The sequence below is a fragment of the Trachypithecus francoisi genome, unplaced genomic scaffold (genome assembly GCF_009764315.1).
Source record: "Trachypithecus francoisi isolate TF-2019V2 unplaced genomic scaffold, Tfra_2.0 Lachesis_group13, whole genome shotgun sequence".
Taxonomy (NCBI): Eukaryota; Metazoa; Chordata; class Mammalia; order Primates; family Cercopithecidae; genus Trachypithecus; species Trachypithecus francoisi.
The window spans coordinates 88451823-88470774 of NW_022681458.1; the positions used below are offsets into that span (position 1 = coordinate 88451823).

The 18952-nt window shown below is 35.7% G+C and overlaps 1 protein-coding gene across 2 annotated transcripts in view; it reads right to left on the reverse strand.

Annotated features, from left to right (window-relative positions):
* GALNT13 (polypeptide N-acetylgalactosaminyltransferase 13) overlaps positions 1 to 18952 on the reverse strand; it is a 612297-nt gene that overhangs the window by 34096 nt on the left and 559249 nt on the right. For both annotated transcript variants that reach the window (XM_033231450.1, XM_033231449.1), the window contains exon 11: positions 11482 to 11580. In XM_033231450.1, coding sequence (XP_033087341.1) covers positions 11482 to 11580 — 99 coding nt within the window. The remainder of the gene's footprint in view (positions 1 to 11481; positions 11581 to 18952) is intronic.

Below are 18952 nucleotides of genomic sequence, written 5' to 3' on the forward strand. Positions count from 1 at the left end.
TCTTCTCCAATTTGGTCTGGTGTCCTTCCCTTGTTGGTGCCATAGTCCCTTTTCCATGTACTGCTTTTTCTTATCAAGAATCATAGTAGACATCCTTATGATTTTAACACCAGGAATATCTGAACTTTTATGAAGCTGTTTTTTAATGTTATTGACACAAGGAATCATATAACCAACTTTGTACTGATAGCTAGAAAGCAAAGAACCAAAGTTGTGACTTACTTAAATGAATGTAGGATTCCATGAAATTGATTTTAAATACTTTATGAAAATGGAAAAGATGTTTTCTAGATTGACTTGAATTGACAATTTTTCTAAGACTTTTGAAAAAATGTCTTACATGGTAGATGTCAACAATCAATAGGTAGAAACATAAAATTAGACTGTACAATACTTAAAAGATAAATCTGAAAAACAGCCAATACTAGTTTTCAATTTTTAGGAGACGTTAAGAAAAAAAAAACTTACGATTTTTGAGTAACTCTTGTCAGGGAAAGAAAAGGGTCAAACGTGACATATTTAACATTTCTATGCCAGAAAATACTGTGGCCAGGCAACACCTGGCAGGATCAAATCACAAGTTCCTACAAGTTTTTACCAACTCCAAGTTTTCACAGATGTTCCTCTAATATAAATGTAATTTTCTTGACTCAGGAAAATGTTATTTGTTGATTTTTTGCTCAATTATTGGATAAAACAATTTTAACACTCCTATGCAGGAATTATTAACTAATAACAGAAGGAGCCATTATCATTTAATATTTTAAGGATTTCATTTGAGTTATTTTATATTTTTATTAATATAGGATTTATAATTCGTTGACAATGTTGTTTACAATTACTATGATGGTAGAGAATATAAAAATTTGAGTTACAATAGAATCTCTAAAAACAAAAATTCTACAATTAAAACTTTCTGAAGAATCAGTACTATATAATTTAGGTCCATTCTTTCTAGCTATCATATCATTTTTAGAAGTATCAGGATGAAATCATGTATGTTTCCAACTTTGAGGAAGGTTTAGTATCTTAGAACCTTTTGTTCAAATAAGTGGGCTAGTTATGAACTCTGAGCTATAACTGTTTCTAGAATTTTCTTTGTGAGCCCTTAATTTCCTGTGGTTGATAAAACAAATTATCACAAACTTGGCAGCTTAAACAGGAATTTATTCTCTCACATTTCAGGAGGCCAGAAGTCCAAAATCAGCTTTACTGGGTGGGAATCGGGTATCAGCAGGGCCTCTTTCCCTCCAGAGGGTCTGGGGGAAAAATCCAGCCCTCGCTTCTTATAGGTGACTGCAACAATTCCTTGGCTTATTGGCCACATTACTCCAAGCTCTGCCATTATGGTCACATGATCTTTTCTTCTGTTTTCTTCTCCCTCTGCTTCCCTTTTATAAAGATACATGTGGTAGCATGGCTATCCAGATAACACAAGATTACCTCCATATCTCAAGATCTTTAACAAAATAATGTCAACAAAATCTTTTTTGCCATATAAGGCACAGGCTCCAGGGGTTAGAACATGGATATCTTTTGATATTCATTTTCAGTTACCACAGTCCCAAATCCACACATTTCTATAGGAACAATTTCATCCTCCAGGAAGATGATTTTACTTTATGTAGTCAGAATTTTGAAGCTATTTTTGTGATAACAGTAGGGTCTTGGGTAACTTTAAACATTTTTATAACAATTGTTTACTTGTTCATTCTTTTAATAAGTGTTTATTCCTATAGGGGGATTTTATTTTTTTAATAACAACAAATTCTTGCATCCAAAACAAGATTACAATTTATTTTTGCAGATAGGATAATGAAACATACATAATTGAATGACAACATAAGGATTAAAGAATATTATGAAATAATATATAAGTTAAAAACATGAAAAATAATTCTGCAGTGTAAGTTCAAAGGAAATATAAATGTATATTGAAAAGCAGAAAAAATACAGCACTATATAGAGATGGTGGATTTTGAAGAGCTACTAGATTGATAGAATTTATATAGTTATAGAAGTGGCCAGGTGCGGTGGCTCACATCTGTAAACCCAGCACTTTGGGATGCCAAGGTGGGTGGATCACCCGAGGTCAGGAGTTCCAGACCATCCTGGCCAACATGGTGAAACCCTGTCTCTACTAAAAATACAAAAATTAGCCGGCCATGGTTGTAGGTACCTGTAATCCCAGCTACTCTGGAGGCTGAGGCCAGAGAATCACTTGAACCCGGGAGGTGGAGGTTGCAGTGAGCCGAAATTGTGCCACTGCACTCTAGCCTGGGCAACAGAGCAAGACTCCTCAAAAAAATAAAAATAAAAATAATAAATAATAAAGCATGGAAAGGTCATGGCAAATGGGTTTAAGAAAAGGCAAAGCTATAAGAAAAACAACGACCAACAATAACAATTTTTTACAAGTCTGGTCAGGGTCAATAAAGTTGATGGAGTAGAGCAGAAAGGGGTCAAAGTTGTATAAACAATGCCAATTTTATTCTGTAATAACTAGGAACTTTTTCAGGGTTTTTTTGGTGCTTGTATGTTTTGCTAGTTGGGAGTCTGGGAGTGATAATTTAGGGGTCATCACTTAATTATTTAAGGAAGGTGGAATGAAGATAGGGACAGGCTGGAGTTTGGGGAAACTACACTGAAAATCATTGCAGTAATTCAAGTCTGGGGCAATCAAGGCTCAAATTTAGAAAGTTGAGTTATTAATGGAAGAAAAGAAGAAATCGATTTTAAAAAGACTAGGAGAATGAATCCCCAGGGCTTAGGGTCCAGTTTGTAGTGAGCATGGGGTGATGAAAGATGAGAGAGAAAAATGTAAAAGATGAAAGAAAGAGATTAGAGGACAAAAGCCTTGGGATAAAAGATAAGGTCATTATAGACACACCGAGTTTGAAACAATGGCTGCAAGCCCAGGAAATGGTACAACTTTGACACCTCCTTAAAGATAAACTTGAGGGGATTAATTTTCTAGAAAAATGAAATGTGAAGAATCAAGACTGAACAGAGTAGCAAGGAGACAAGAGAGTCACTGACATGTATCCTAAGGCTTTGTTGACACCTGACTGATCCAACGATTGCAGAGCCTATTGGATTTACTTGAAAGGAAACTTCAAACTTCATTGTTTGAAGAACTTGAGGGTAAAGAGATAACTCATGATCCCCTTAAAAAACTAGCCAAAGTGAAATGTTTCTTTTCTTTGGATATTTTCCCCTTAGTCATATACTACCTAGAGTGTTTATTATCGAGTAGGATAATCAGGTTTTGTTGGATGAATGATTGACTGAAATTATCATTTGTTGTGGTCTAAATGCTTGGGTCCCCCCTCCCAAATTAATGCATTGAAATCCAGTCCCCAGTGTGACAGTCTTAGAAGTCTGGGCCCTTAGAAGGTGATCAAGTCACGAAGTCTCTGCCCTGAGGAATAAGACTAGTGTCCTCATGAAAGAAACCCCAGAGATCTAGCTCTTCTCTTTCACCATGTGAGCAGGCAACAAGAAGGTTCAATGAACTTTGCCTTCATCAGACACCAAATCTGCTGGTGTCTTGATCTTAGACTTCTCAGCCTCCAGAACTGTGTACAATAAAATTCCATTGTTCTTAAACCACTCAGTTTATTGTATGTTTATTAGAGCAACCCAGACAGACTAAGACACAATTCCATCCCAAGTATAGTATAATCTCCTGACAGGAGGACAAAGCCAGCAAAGACCAGAGAAGTTCTCCCAGTCAAGCATCAATGATAATGAAAGGCTCTTGTAATAATTCCTGTTTCTATAGAAGTTGTGGTAACTCTGCTTTCTTCTAGCTTGCATGTATCCAACTCATTTAAACATTTAATGAATGGTAGATTTTCCTTCTTTCCTCATAGGCCATTCTACTTAACTTGCAAATTTACTTTGTGAAATCCCTGGTAAGTTTTAATTCCACTGTGCAAGCTACTAAAAAGGGACCAAATTAGTATTGAAATGGCTTCTAATAATTACAGTACGTATAAAAGTGCAAACTTTAAAATGAATACATATCTGTTGAATGAATGTATTCATTACAGTCTGTGACTACATTAGAACACACTACTAAAATAATTAAGCTTTCTCTAGGAGAGTATCTGTAATGATACAAAGTATTTGTTTACTCTCTAAATTTTTAATACACCTGTCATAAGGTTAGATTCAATTTAAGTAATCAGATGTTAGAGGAGGAGGAGACATTTGTATAAAAGTGTAGATAACACCTAATGATCTCTTCTTTAATCTTGGCAGAAAACAGCATTTTAATAAATGGCTAGCATAAGCTTCCTTAAAGGCTTGCTACCTTGAAAAATAGCTCTGAATCATTTACTGCAATAAACTATATGGAATGTTTCCATGTGCTTTCTTGCTCTCTCCAAATGAGTGGCTCTAGGGAGAAAAAGAAACATTATAAATGCATTCACTAGGTTGTGAATATTTTTCCATTACTTTACATTATTTGCCTTTAAAAGGAAAAGGTACAATGTGTATGGGGCTATTTTTATTCGTTTTTAATTAAAGATGTGCTGCTATTCAAAGGAAAACAGCATTGGATTTTTAAATTTTTATAGTGATTAATTTTAAAGTAAAATATTTATTTTATAAATGTTACATTAATTTAATTTTTACCTAATTATAAATATATTTTATGTATCAGAGTTTTTTTTTTTCTAGAGATGGAGTTTTGCTGCATTTCCCAGGCTGGACTCAAACTCCTACGTACAAGAGATCTTCCTGCCCTATCCTTCTGAATAGATGGTACTACAGATGCATGCCACCATGCCCAGCTATTTTATGTAAATTAAAAAAAAAAATTAGTGTCAGTTTGAGTAGATATAACATATTCCTAATGAGACTGTAATCTAGTTATCAATTTTGGTATTTATGCCTTTATGATGATATTAATGTTGTTTCAAAGCACTTTAAAAATGAATGGCATTGGCCGGGCGCGGTGGCTCAAGCCTGTAATCCCAGCACTTTGGGAGGCCGAGACGGGCGGATCACGAGGTCAGGAGATCGAGACCATCCTGGCTAACACTGTGAAACCCCGTCTCTACTAAAAATACAAAAAAAAAAAAACTAGCCGGGCGAGGTGGCGGCGCCTGTAATCCCAGCTACTCGGGAGGCTGAGGCAGGAGAATGGCGTAAACCCGGGAGGCGGAGCTTACAGTGAGCTGAGATCCGGCCACTGCACTCCAGCCTGGGTGACAGAGCGAGACTCCGTCTCAAAAAAAAAAAAAAAAGGAATGGCATTTCTTCACCAAAAAGAGAAAATATTAAGACAAACATTGTTTGCAGTATATGAACTGCTTAAAAGTCTGTATATAAAAACTGTAAACAAAAAGTCAGAAAAATGTTTGCAACATGCATGACAAGGGTAATAATATTTAACAAAGTACTCTTATACATGACAAGAGAAGAAAGAACCCCTTCAACCCTCAATGGAAACATAAGCAACAGTATCACTAGAAAATTTGCAATAACAATTTTTGAAATGCTTAAATGCCAGTTTTTCAAATCATTAAATGAATTGATAATGCTAGAAATGTGGTTGAAACAAGTTAAAATGTTTCTCCCATACTAAAACAGCAAAGATAAAAAACAAAAACAATAATACACACGGTTGGCCACTGTGATTATAATCCTGGAAAGTGTGGTTGGAAATCAATGCAAATACAGTGACTATAAACCTGGTTTGGAATCAGACTTAGGTTCACACTGGCTTTACCATTTCAGTCATGATACTAATCACTCAAGATTTCCATTAAATTCATAAGTAAAATCAAGATAATAACACTATCTACTTCAAAGATCATTGTCAGACTCAAAGAGGGTAATTCATATTAAATGTTTATCAGAGTCCTTTTTATTTTAGCTATTAGTCTTATTAATTTGCTGAAATCTTTAAGAAAAAAGAAAAATTGGCCGGGCGCGGTGGCTCAAGCCTGTAATCCCAGCACTTTGGGAGGCCGAGGCGGGCGGATCACGAGGTCAGGAGATCGAGACCATCCCGGCTAACCTGGTGAAACCCCGTCTCTACTAAAAAATACAAAAAACTAGCCGGGTGACGTGGCGGGCGCCTGTAGTCCCAGCTACTCGGGAGGCTGAGGCAGGAGAATGGCGTAAACCCGGGAGACGGAGCTTGCAGTGAGCTGAGATCCGGCCACTGCACTCCAGCCTGGGCGACAGAGCGAGACTCCGTCTCAAAAAAAAAAAAAAAAAAAAAAAAGAAAAAAGAAAAATTTGTCACTATACCTTAAAAGCCTTCTAATTTTGCATAACCTTTGATTGAGCAAATGTACTTCTAGACATATTTCTAAAGAAGTAAATATTAGTGATCACCAGATTTTAGCTACAAGGAAATTGATGGGCCTGGTTTATAATAATGAACATTTACAAATATTGTATGTTAAACAAAAAAAATGAATAAATAAATTATAGTTTATCCATTAAAACGTCTCCTGTTTAAGTTAAGGAGTTGCTAGTGAATAGCTAGCAAAAGAGAAGCCAAATTATTGAGTTTTCAACATTGAGTGTGTCTTAAAGTTTTTTAGTGGAGCAGAGTGTAGCCAACAGCTCAGTTTCAGAGAACAGTGTAAATGAACTGCTAGGATAGGAAAACACTGAAAGCATGCAAGGAAAGGGAAATTATCAGACATATGGCTAGAGCACAGGAGACTGATGGGACATCAAGGTAGATCAGGCTGGAAAGCCAGATGGCGATACAATTATGAGGGGTTTGTATACCATACAAAATAATTTGTCTTTTGTTCTTTGGGCAGTGGAAAGCTGCTGAAAATTTAATGAGATGTTAAACTAAGGTATGAATTATGAGTCATGAAAATAATAAGGTTTTAAATCCATATGGGTAAAAGTAGATATAGGCTAGAACAAAGGCAGAGATCCTGGTTATAAAAGGACTAAGACGTAGGGACGTTTTTCCGTAGAAATGTTGGGATTTGGTGACTAATCAGACTTCAGAAGTAAGTTTCTATGTTAGGTTTCCATTTTGGATGCTGTGTGAAAGGGAAGGAAATGAGTTCAGTTTGGAAATAGGTGGGTTTGAGATGTCCGCAGACAGTAACGATAATTAACTGGCTATAGATTCTAGAGCTCAGGAGAGAGGTTGGGGCTGTATATGTAAATTTGAGTCATTAACATTGTAGGGGACACAGAAGTGCTTCCAAGAATCCATGTCATCTTTCAGAAGTACAGAGAAGACAATCTCCTAACTTCTATACTTTATTTCAGTAAATTGTAAGTTCTTTCACTTGTAAAAGTTTATATTCAAGTTAATCAAATTCTTCTTATTCTTTTCAAAGTGTTAATGATCATGATGAACTTCCTTGATAAGGAAAATAAATCAATGCAAGAATAGATATAAATGGAGTGTTGAATTTTGTTATTCTTTGAGTAAGACGGTTTTTATTTATAAGGCTTTAAAAAGAACACTTCAAAATGGTCATGTTGAATTTAATAATAATTCTCCAGCTGTTATCTTTTGCAGTACTCCTGCTACAAAAACTTTCATTGACTCTATTTAGATTTTGCTGGAAATCTGAGTGTTTAAGAAAATTATTTCTAACAACTACTGAAAAGTAACTTTCCTCCTGATGTCTGCAAGGCCTTAAAAAACCCCCAAACTATCAAAACTCCTGTGCAAGGAGAAATGGTTAAGGTATAATTGTCCACAAACAAAAAAAAAATACCTTTTTTAAGAAAAGTAAGTTAAAAAAGGATTTTCACATTTGTTGTGATTTTTGTGTAAAAGCAAGAGAGAGAAGCTTGAGTAATTTTTATGGGTTGGGGGCTACTTATAAAACATCCAAAACCAAATAACCATAAAAATAAATGCTGCTTCCATGGTAACATAAAAGAACAGCAAAAAAACCAGGGAGGGTAGTTCTGAGAATAAAATTCTAAATCTGTTTTTTTATTAAAGTGAGAAAGACAAAAAGTGACACAGGTTCCTAGTATTAATTATCTTAGAAATATTGAATTCTATCAGAGCAGAATTCACAATAATTGAGTTTTATGTGATGGTTAAATTTTTCCGTAATATATATTTGTTAGAGTTACAGGAGAGGTTGTTCATTGTTTTGAGATCAACAATACCAAATGAAGTGTTGTGCTTTTATCTTGCTTTTAACATTAGCCACCAATGAACATTTTTTAACTTCAGAAGTAAGAGAATTAACAACATCAATAGAAATAATAAGGGGCTAATTAATGGCAATGGACCAATACATATGGCATGTCTAGTATGTGCCATGTTTAGTGTTAATTTTTTTTTAATGAATTTTCCTAGTCTTAGAAAAAATTTGAAGTATTTTGTTCATTTTATGGACAATCAATATCAAAACTCAAAAATATTATGTAACTTGCCATAAGTTACCCAATTAATCAGATTGGGGTAATGCAACACAACAATGTTCTTCTAGTCTCAATAGTTTAAATTTCTCCATTCTTATTTAATTATGAAGGAAATACATGTACTACTGTATGCAGAAAAATGTGGGATAAAAAGGAAAATTTCTTTTCCAACTCAGTCTTCTTTCCAGATATCTACTCATCAGATACGATCTATATTCCAGATAGATTTTTATAGATTTATAATAGATTACACAGCATCCATATAAATATATAGATACTATATACAGAAAAATGTTCACATATTTTTTCATAAATGAGATTATTGAAAATAAGTTGTCTGGATTGTTTTTCCCTTTTGAAGTTCTAATGACAAACATGCAGACCTCCCTCAGTCATTTTGACGGTATATAGCTTTCTATACTATGCGTACACCATGCTTTATTTAACCATTCCCCTCTTGGTAAATACTGAATTGTTTCCATTGTTTGTGTTATAACAAAAAGGGCTCCAAAAACATTTGTATGAGTGTGTGTGTATGTGCAATTCAGTATGTAGATGGAAAAATGGTTTTAATTTTTATCTTGTCATTAAATTGATCTTGTAAAGCACATTAGAATAAAAGTAGGGATAGATTTTATGCTTATTATTATTTGATCACTTTCTTTATGAATCCCTGAGCTGTTTTTATATACTTTTAGTTACTATGAAAATAACAGCTCATTATTTCTTGAAAATGTCTACAAAGTTCTAAGGTACAAATCTACTGTTCTGACCATACAATCTTTCATCTATTTACTTGCCCAGTATTCGTTAGGTGCTTACCATGTCCCAAGACTGTACCAAGTGCTGGGTATGAAAACAGGAATAAGATCTAGGACTGCCAACAAGAAGTTTGCAGTAGAGTGGGATAGCTTATTTCTGGGTATTTGAAAACGTGTAGATGAATAAAGTAATTTTTAACGCGGCACTGTAATGATTCTATGTAGATAATTCATCTGGGGTACCTTTCTCATTTTCATAAGCAATAGAATGAGAGAAATTTCATAAGTAGTGTTTCTTTAAATACTGTATGACATTATGGAGCAGATAATTAGTTGATTTTTTTTGCCATAAATTATTGAAAGAGATTATGGCTGACATTTCTAAATATCCCCCCAATATCTTGGCAAATGAACTGTGAGAAGCAGTTAATTGTGAGTGTGAGGTGTTTTGTTGTACTAGGGATGTCCAAGTAACACATTTCTACCCAAAGAGAGATACATTGACATGTGTTGAGCCTCTAGGAAGGCTTTTGCTTTTCCTAAAAGATAAACAGACATGGCTATTGCAGTTCTTCCCTGACTTTGATATTCCTGCCTTGAATGTGGAAATGATGTCTGGAATTTCAGCAGTCCTCTTCTGACCAGCTGATGATAAAAGTTAACTCTAAACACCAAAGAATGGAAAGATATAAAGTTTTGGGTTTCTTTATGAAATCATTGAGGTCCTAAACAAATGTTAGAATTCTTCTTATGTGAGAAAATTAAACTCTCACACATTTAGTCCTCTTGTAGTTAAGCATTTTGTTATTTCCAGCTGAATTCATTCAGACTCCGTTGATTTTTGGCAGTAGAGGCCCGTCATATTCATTATGAATCAGTGAAACAATAAATGGAATCATTTCTGAATGCTTTGCTACTAGTCTGCCTATGTTGTTTCTATCCTCTTCCTCCATAAGGTCAATTTCCCATGCTGTAATTTAGAAATTTTGTTTAAATATTTTCTTTCTCAAATTGACAGTTTGGAACACTAATTAGGATTTTTTAAATTAAGAATTTTTAAGAGAGAAACTTCCTTTTAATGTTCTCCATTGGATAACACAGACCATGTTTGAAATATGGTGCCAAAACTCAAGAGTTCATTTTCTTCCTTATAGTACAAGAATCAACAAATATTTTTGTAATAAATCTTGACATTTATAAATCTTGACACAAATATAACTATAATTGTGCTAGACAGGATAACTTTTGCAACCTCGGTTCACACTAACTCAGAAATTCTACCTCTGAATAAAAATCTTGCGGTTCCCCTAAACTTCTGTAGATAACTTGTTTACAGAGGATCAACTACCTCAAACTCTGCTTTGTTGGTATAGTTCCCAGGAACTCCAAATTCTACCTCTCAAAGTGGCCATGGCAGTAAAATAGCTCTGGCCTGAAGACTCACAGTCAAATAGCCTCCATGTGGCCCACCTTGCAAAGTTATTTTCCAATGCTTAAGGAGAGCACAAGAACTTGTCATACACAAGAAAAGCTGTCCAAGAGTTTTAGTCAGCCTTCAACATTGAAGTATGCACTTAAACATTTTATTAAACTTCAAAAGCTCTTAAAAATCATAAATACGCCAGGCGCGGTGGCTCAAGCCTGTAATCCCAGCACTTTGGGAGGCCGAGACGGGCAGATCACAAGGTCAGGAGATTGAGACCATCCTGGCTAACCCGGTGAAACCCTGTCTCTACGAAAAAATACAAAAAAAAAAAAAAAAAAAACAACTAGCCGGGCGAGGTGGCGGGCGCCTGTAGTCCCAGCTACTCGGGAGGCTGAGGCAGAATGGCGTGAACCCGGGAGGCGGAGCTAGCAGTGAGCTGAGATCCGGCCACCGCACTCCAGCCTGGGTGACAGAGCAAGACTCCATCTCAAAAAAAAAAAAAAAAAAAACCAAAAACCATAATATACATAAAAATTTGAAAAGAAATAGAGAATAATAACCATTGGGAAAGCATCACAGATGTGGAGGAATTCTTGTATATATTCAGTTAATAGAATACAATGTACTCCTCATTTGCTCATACATGATAAAATGAGATTGTCTAAAATATTTGGATATCTTCATTAACTGTAGGCACACTGAAAGTGTTGCTCTTTTTATTTAATTTTTCAGGGCTCTTTTAAGATCCTTGGGACAATTAAATAGCCAAATTAGTTATAGATTTGAATGCACACTTATTTACTAAGTTCAGTTTATAGTTATTAACATGTGAGCCATGGTCTCCACTGATAGTTTTAACAATATTTTTCCTCTAAAATATGAAGCTGATAAAAAGGGAGAGTTTACCTGATTTCCTCCCATACCATGACAGTTGAATATACCCACTTTTTCATTTTCCTTGCGGCCCATGTTGTCTAAACACTGATTGGTTTCAACATTTCTTATCTAAAGGAAACACACAAAAAGGAGGGGGGGACATAAATCAAACAGTTATTTAAGTCATCAAATCCTTCTTATGTTACTGTCTATTGTTAACTGAATAATACAACTTCATACGAAAATTTCTCCAAGAAAAACATACTGCTTACATATTTTTCTTTTTCTGTGTCCATTCTTAACCTGTATACATTTCTAAACTCCTCCTGAAGTTTTTGAACAGAATTGGCATTGGCATCTAATCAAGAGACATTCCCTGTTTATAGCATAGTATCATAGAAGAAGGAAGCAGCTACGTATTATGAATTAGGAGTTCTTCCCCAAATCCTCTAAAATTAGGACACAGTTTTCATATTCCACTCAAATAACCATTGACTATTCTTGAACTCCTATACTATTGCATGGAAGGAAATAAAAACAAATTGGCTAAATATTAAAATTTATGTTCTTTTAGATTGCTTCATTACTGTATGTTCTATTCTGTTAATAAAGATTACATTGTTTATATCTGTGACTAAAACATATTCATGCATCTTCTTTCATGCCTAATGCCAAACTTATTGAGAAGTGCTTAACCCTAAGGAAAGCTATTACAAGGCTAAACAATGATTTCACATTACAAATTCCTCAAAAGCAAGATTAAATTGCTGACTACAGACATAAAGTTCTTGGTTTACATTCAAACATGGCATTAATCCCATAATTAACATAAAGTTAATACATATTTGTGCCAAATGTAATTACAAAACCATTAATTGACTTTAAAGATACTAATCTGACTGAATCAAGAACAAATGAAAGCAGAAAAGAAAAAACCTTCTAATAAATGGGATACTTCAGATTTTTACTTAGTCTCAACCCCAAATATGTATTTATGCCTGTCCACTCTGCTTTTGAAAAGTTTGGCTCAAGCCTGTAATCCCAGCACTTTGGGAGGCCGAGACGGGCGGATCACGAGGTCAGGAGATCGAGACCATCCTGGCTAACACTGTGAAACCCCGTCTCTACTAAAAAAAAATACAAAAAACTAGCCGGGCGAGGTGGCGGGCGCCTGTAGTCCCAGCTACTCGGGAGGCTGAGGCAGGAGAATGGCGTGAACCCGGGAGGCGGAGCTTGCAGTGAGCTGAGATCCGGCCACTGCACTCCAGCCCTGGCGACAGAGCGAGACTCCGTCTCAAAAAAAAAAAAAAAAAAAAAAAGAAAAGTTTGTATCTCTGAGCCATAGACATGCATATTTTACTGTTCACTTGGGAGAATTATTGGACACGTCTATTTAGTTATCTATGCTTTGAGTACATGTTTCCTCACATCGGCAAATGAGTAAGATGGGAAACTTATTACATAAACATACAGAGGATGAATTTGGTTTACACAATTCACTTTTTCTGTGGTGCAGAACCTCATGGCCAAGTACTAGTACCTGGAGTTGGGGAAAGTGGTATGACTTGCATTAAGGCCCCCATCAGTAACTGAGAATAGTATAGATCAGAATTCCCACTTGGTAAACGTTAGAAAAAACTGGACATAGTCATCAAGCGCTGTTTCAAGGGGCCGAAATTTAGAGCAGAGTTATACGTGCTTTCATAAAAATCTGAGCAGCAACCCATTAAAAAGACAAAACACACACTGAATATTACAAGGAAAGGGCACGGGCTTCCAGAAGCAAAACCTGTACCGGTTCATATAGGGCTGAAATATATTCTCAATCTGATTTCAGGTGGTTCAGGCACTGGAAGGGATTGAACCTATAAGCAAAAGACCTTTTAGGAGCTGCAGCTGTAGAGGATTAAGGACAGTAACAATTGATAAATTGTCATATGATGTAGTAAATAGGTCGGTGTAGATTGCACATAGTCTGATCAAATTACATAAGTTGAATTATTTTTAAATCCCTTACATCAGATTTTCTTAACTTTTCATAAAAGGAAGATTTCTTGAAAATAGTAAGATGATACATTATTGCTATTTAGCTTCCTAAAAGAGTATAGAACAGTATAATGCCATAATACTTAGAGAAATAAACATCTCACAAAATGACTAATTGATTTTTAGACATAAGGTATGCAATCTGATTAGAAGAATCTCTGCTAGATGCATGGTACTTGCATAGACACTAATTAATAACTATAGGGGTTACAGCTTGAATTGTTTGTAAGGCTTTTTCTCTTTGCTGGAAAACAGAAAATTAAAAGCCATATTCAGCCTAGTACATACTCTGATAGTGGTATTGGAAAGGGACTTCTTGGAGATGCATGCCATCTTACTCTTTGACAAATTAAGAAGAATATTTAAAAATGACCCCAAGATATTTTGCCTTCAGTAACAACCTATTATTGATCTATTTTCTACAAAAGATAGCACTTTATGTTTTAGTATGTAACACCTCTTGTGAATTCCTTTATTCAATTGAGAAGTAGTATCAGGAAAATGTATATCTCATACCAGGTACTACCTGAGGTGCTGAGGATACAGAAAGCAACAAAATAAACACAGTCGCTTCCTTCATAAAGCTTATGTTTTAGAAGGGAAGAGAGCAACAAATAAATAGATTTGTAATATGTCAGAAAATCAAGAAATCCTGTGAAGAAATATAAAGAATAGTAAGGGTAGATAAAGCAAAGGCGATAGTATTGTTTTAGAAAGAAAAGGTCAATTTGAACAAATACACTTGAAAAGATGCTTAATGAAGAGGAGAGCAACCGTATTTTCATCTATGGAAGGACATTTTGGGCAGGGAAACAGCAAATGGATGCTCCCTGTAAGCTGGACAATACTGAGTGAAATAATGGACTAGCATTGTGCCAGCACTGCAGTGAGCAAGGGGCAGGTTAGAGAGGTATTCCAGACTAAGTAATAGTAAGGAATCATGAGATTTTTTAGCATAGGCATGGTATAATAGCTTATTGTGGCTGTTGTGCAGAGAGTAGATTAGAGGGAGGAAAGACTGGAAGCAGAGAAACAAGGAAGAAGGCCACTGTAGTCATGCCAGCAAGAGATGATGGTTGATTAAGAGACCAACAATGCGGGTGGAAGGTCCAATTTTGGATATATTTTGAAGGTACAGCCATTGGAACTTTCCATTGAATTGAATGTGAGTTATGACACAAATAAAGACATCAAGAAATATGTCAAGCTTTGGGCCTGAACAAGTGGGCAAATGCTATTTCTATTTCCCAGGAACAACAGTCTTGAGTTCTTGCATGTTGATAATTATATCTGTGGCTGCTATACTTGAAAATCACTTCGATAGGTCTGAAGTCCATGGCTCACCAAACTTGAATACCTTTTCAATGTTACTCCATTTACTTCCAGAGTAAAGGATTCCTTTGAAAACTCTGATTACAATCTGGGTTCCCCCCCTCCCCTTAATTCTTACAAGTATCTATTTCCCTGGAAACCAAACTGATTTTTTTATCTTTCAAGTTTGGGAGATTTACTAAAATATATCTTGACATTACTCATTAAGGATCACTCTCGCAGGGATGTAGTGCTCCTTTTCACAATATCATTTCAATTTTATTTTCAGGAAAGTTTCCCGGAATTATAGTTACTATTTTATTTTTCAAGACAGAGTCTCACTCTGTCGCTCAGGCTGGAGTGCAGTGGTGGCAATTCTTCTGCCTCAGCTTCCCAGGTAGCTGGGATTACAGGTGCTCACCATCACACCTGGTCAATTTTCATTTTTTATTTTTATTTTTAGAAGAGATGGAGTTATACCATATTGGTCAGGCTGGTCTCGAACTCCTGACCTCAGGTAATCCACCAGCCTCATCCTCCCAAAGTGCTGGGATTACAGGTGTGAGCCACTGCACCTGGCCTATAGTTATTAATATTCATTTTATTTCATTGGTTTTTCTGTTTAGGAAATCCTATTATTTTGGGTCTTGCTGCTTATCTTCTATGTGTGTCACTTTCAATTGAACAATTTAGTTTCCAATTTTTATTTTTTTTGGTTGTTCCTTTTCCTTTCTGAAATTCATATCGCATACTCTCTTGGTATTACTCACTCATGTGTTCTTACAAGTTTGACCTTCATTTCTGAAATTATTTAGTCTTTGATTTCTAATTCTTTCCTGCATTCTAGTCCCTCATTTCAGTTTTTCTAAATTTGATTTATGTTGTTCTTTCCTATATTCTATCATTTAGAGCATTTATTTTAGCATCTTTTGAAATATTAGATTACATTTTTCCTCTGTCTTATGAGCATAAAGCATTGGTGTGCTTGCATTGTTTGCAGAGATACCACTCTACTTCTATCTTTTTCTTACATCAGTCATGCTCTTCTAGTTCTTTTCTCTCTTCCTTTTTTTCTTTCTTCCTTCTTTCCTTTTCTGCATAAGATCAATTTTCCTAGTCTTTTAAGGGGAAAGGGTTGATCAAAAGACCATTTCTAATTTCACAAATATAGAACACTTTTCCTGTATTTTTTGAAGCGTTAAAAAAATTACCCTTCCATTTCTTGAGACCTCCTGACCCCATTTACCTCATCCATTTTAATCTGAACCATTCATTTCCTTTTCCTCCCACTCTAGTTGGGCTTTATTCTCTGAAGTGTCTTCTGAGAAGGAGCTTCGGCTAGTGAGTTTCAAGAATTCACAGACTGCACACTGTTCAGACCCTTTAGATATTAGAGAGGAGTTTTTTTTGCTCACCTGCAAGGTACTTCTCCCATTTTCAGCTACTATTATCCAACTGGCCTGAAACAATTTCTCATGAGTATCTCTTAGAAAATTGGGTGTTATCCTGACCTCATTTCTATCCGATACCTCATTGCTTTCCTCTGTTGTCTCTCGCAAAAATTGTAGTATCATCTGGGTCATGACAATGTCAGCTCATATCTGAGAATTTGTGAGAACACTTTGCCACCTAATTTTGTTGTCAAAATTGTTCATTATTTTTTTAAGTTTTGCTGCCCTATTTGTTCTTTTCTGTTTTAATGGGAAAATTCAGAGATTCACACACTATGTCATTGCTGCCACCAATTTTTCCAGAATTCCAGAACAGACTTCTCTTGGGGACTGCATGAAAAGAAGCCTATCCTATTTCTAGCACATTCTAACTACTCCACATTCAATGTGGTTTTGTAGTTTGTGGATGTGTAATATTACTTGTCCTTCAGAATGCAGCAGGTGCTAAGTGGATACAAAATAGGAATTGAAGTCAAGTCTGGCTGGATGTAGAATCTGGGAGAATAGCAATATACAGGAGTCAATGGTTTAGGAAACCTGCCACAGGGAGAAAAGAGAGACAACCACTACCACCTTCACTATGATGATAATAACAATATAAATGAGAAACTATTTGAATTGTATGTGCCAACCTATTACTCCCATTTTACAAACAAAAACATTAAGATACAGAGAGGTTAACTAATTTGCCAAAACAAGGAATGTAAAGGTATTCTATTGAGTCTGGGAATTTCCAGTCCTGACTTCCAGACAGGCAGGCAGTGTGTTTTAGAAAGGAGGCCTGGAAGGGGCAAGGGAAGACTCAGTTCTGCTTGAACAGAGCTAACTAGAGGTTATCTAGACAACTGGTGAAGACATATGAAACAAGATACACAAAGGCAGCCTGGAATTAGCCCTGGGGGACCAAGTCAAAAAGCCTAAAAACAAAACATTCTTTATGCTTAGTGCCAGCCTGACGAGCTGAGGTCAGGCAAATAATTTCTGTCTATGTCCAGGGTAACCTGAGAGATTAGCAGTGTGGAGGACAGAGTGTCAGGAAATCAGGATATCAATTGCCATCTTAAACAAATAAGAGGGACATATCACCAGGGATAGAGACAATATCTGAAAGGTTTTTTTTTTTGTTTGTTTTTCCTTTTTTGAGACGGAGTCTAGCTCTGTCACCCAGGCCGGAATGCAGTAGTGTGATCTCGGCTCACTGCAAACTCCAACTCCCAGGTTCAAGTGATTTTCATGCCTCAGCCTCTCAAGTAGCTGGGACTACAGGCATGGAATTACATCACAACTGGCTAAGTTTTGTATTTATGGTAGAGATGGGGTTTTACCATGCTGGCCAAGCTGTCTAAACTCCTGACCTCAAGTGATCCGCCTGACTCGGCCTCCCAAAGCGCTGGGTTACAGGCGTAAGCCACCATGTCCAGCCTAAAAATCTGAAAGGTTTTTATCACTACTAGGCCTATAACATTCAGATTTTTTTAAAGTCATGCGCACCTACAGGGCAGATAGAAGCACATAGATTGTTCTCAAGTGAGCGAGCCCAACCCTGTAGGCATCTGCTGTATTGTCTTCAAAATACAAAAATGGTCACTGGTGTTTTCTAACGATTCTCAGCAAACAAATCTTAATGCGTATCTCAATACTAGCATATGGGAGAGTTGAAACTATGCATCTCATCTTTTGAGATGTAAAGGATAATCAAATTTAGGATGATCATGTATAATTCTAAAATCAGAACTTTTCTAAGAACGCCTTGAGACCTCAAATATATACTCACAAAGAATGTTGTTTAAGGGAAGAAGTGAAATTTCAGAAAAGATGCAATTCTATCACTGGTACCATATTACCTGACAGTAACAATGCCTTGGTCATGTCATTAATCCTGAGAAAAATCAAAGCAACCAACAACTAAAGAACTTTATTAAAAATTCTTTACAAAGTCTGTTCTAGAACTTGAATCAAAATAGTAGAGCATACTGGTAGCTCTAAGATCTGGTAAACTCTTTTGACTCATTCTTTATGTTATGGTAGAGCTTTGAATGTATGGCACAAGGCCAAGATAGTTTTAACTTTAATTGGCTGTCTGCTTTGAAATTTCTGTGTTTACACATAATCTTTTAGTGCTTGAAAACAATTCTTAGTGACATAAACTTCAGGGCATTTTTCCCACTTGTGTTTTGATATTTGAAATCAGCAAGACTTTCTAAATGTTTCTGTGCATTGCAGCATCATTGGTAATGTTCTTACCACTTATATAATTTGTTCATTAGCTTTTGCTCCCTCTGCTGGAATGTAAAAGCAAGTAGCAATGAGAACTCCATTTCTAAAAGAGAGATACATACTCCCCATGCCCCCCGCCACCAATCTTTGCATTTTAAAAACTCTTTTAAATCCATTCTAAAGACTGTCAAACTAGCATTATTTTACTTTAATTACCCCAACATATGCTTATTCTTCAATTGCACGTTGTTACTTTTTATCACTATTTCACAAATGTCAACCTCATTTGTTTTCTCTTTTCTTTGTAAAGATGGAAATAAGCACATTTGCAGTGAATTCCACAGCTTAATGTTAATATTTCCATAATATGATTGCTCTTGTGGATATGCATTTAAAGTATATTTCTGTTTAATCTAATTGTGAATAAATCAGAAAGATGAGAACAAAATCTGTATATTGAAACAATTCAAGTTGAC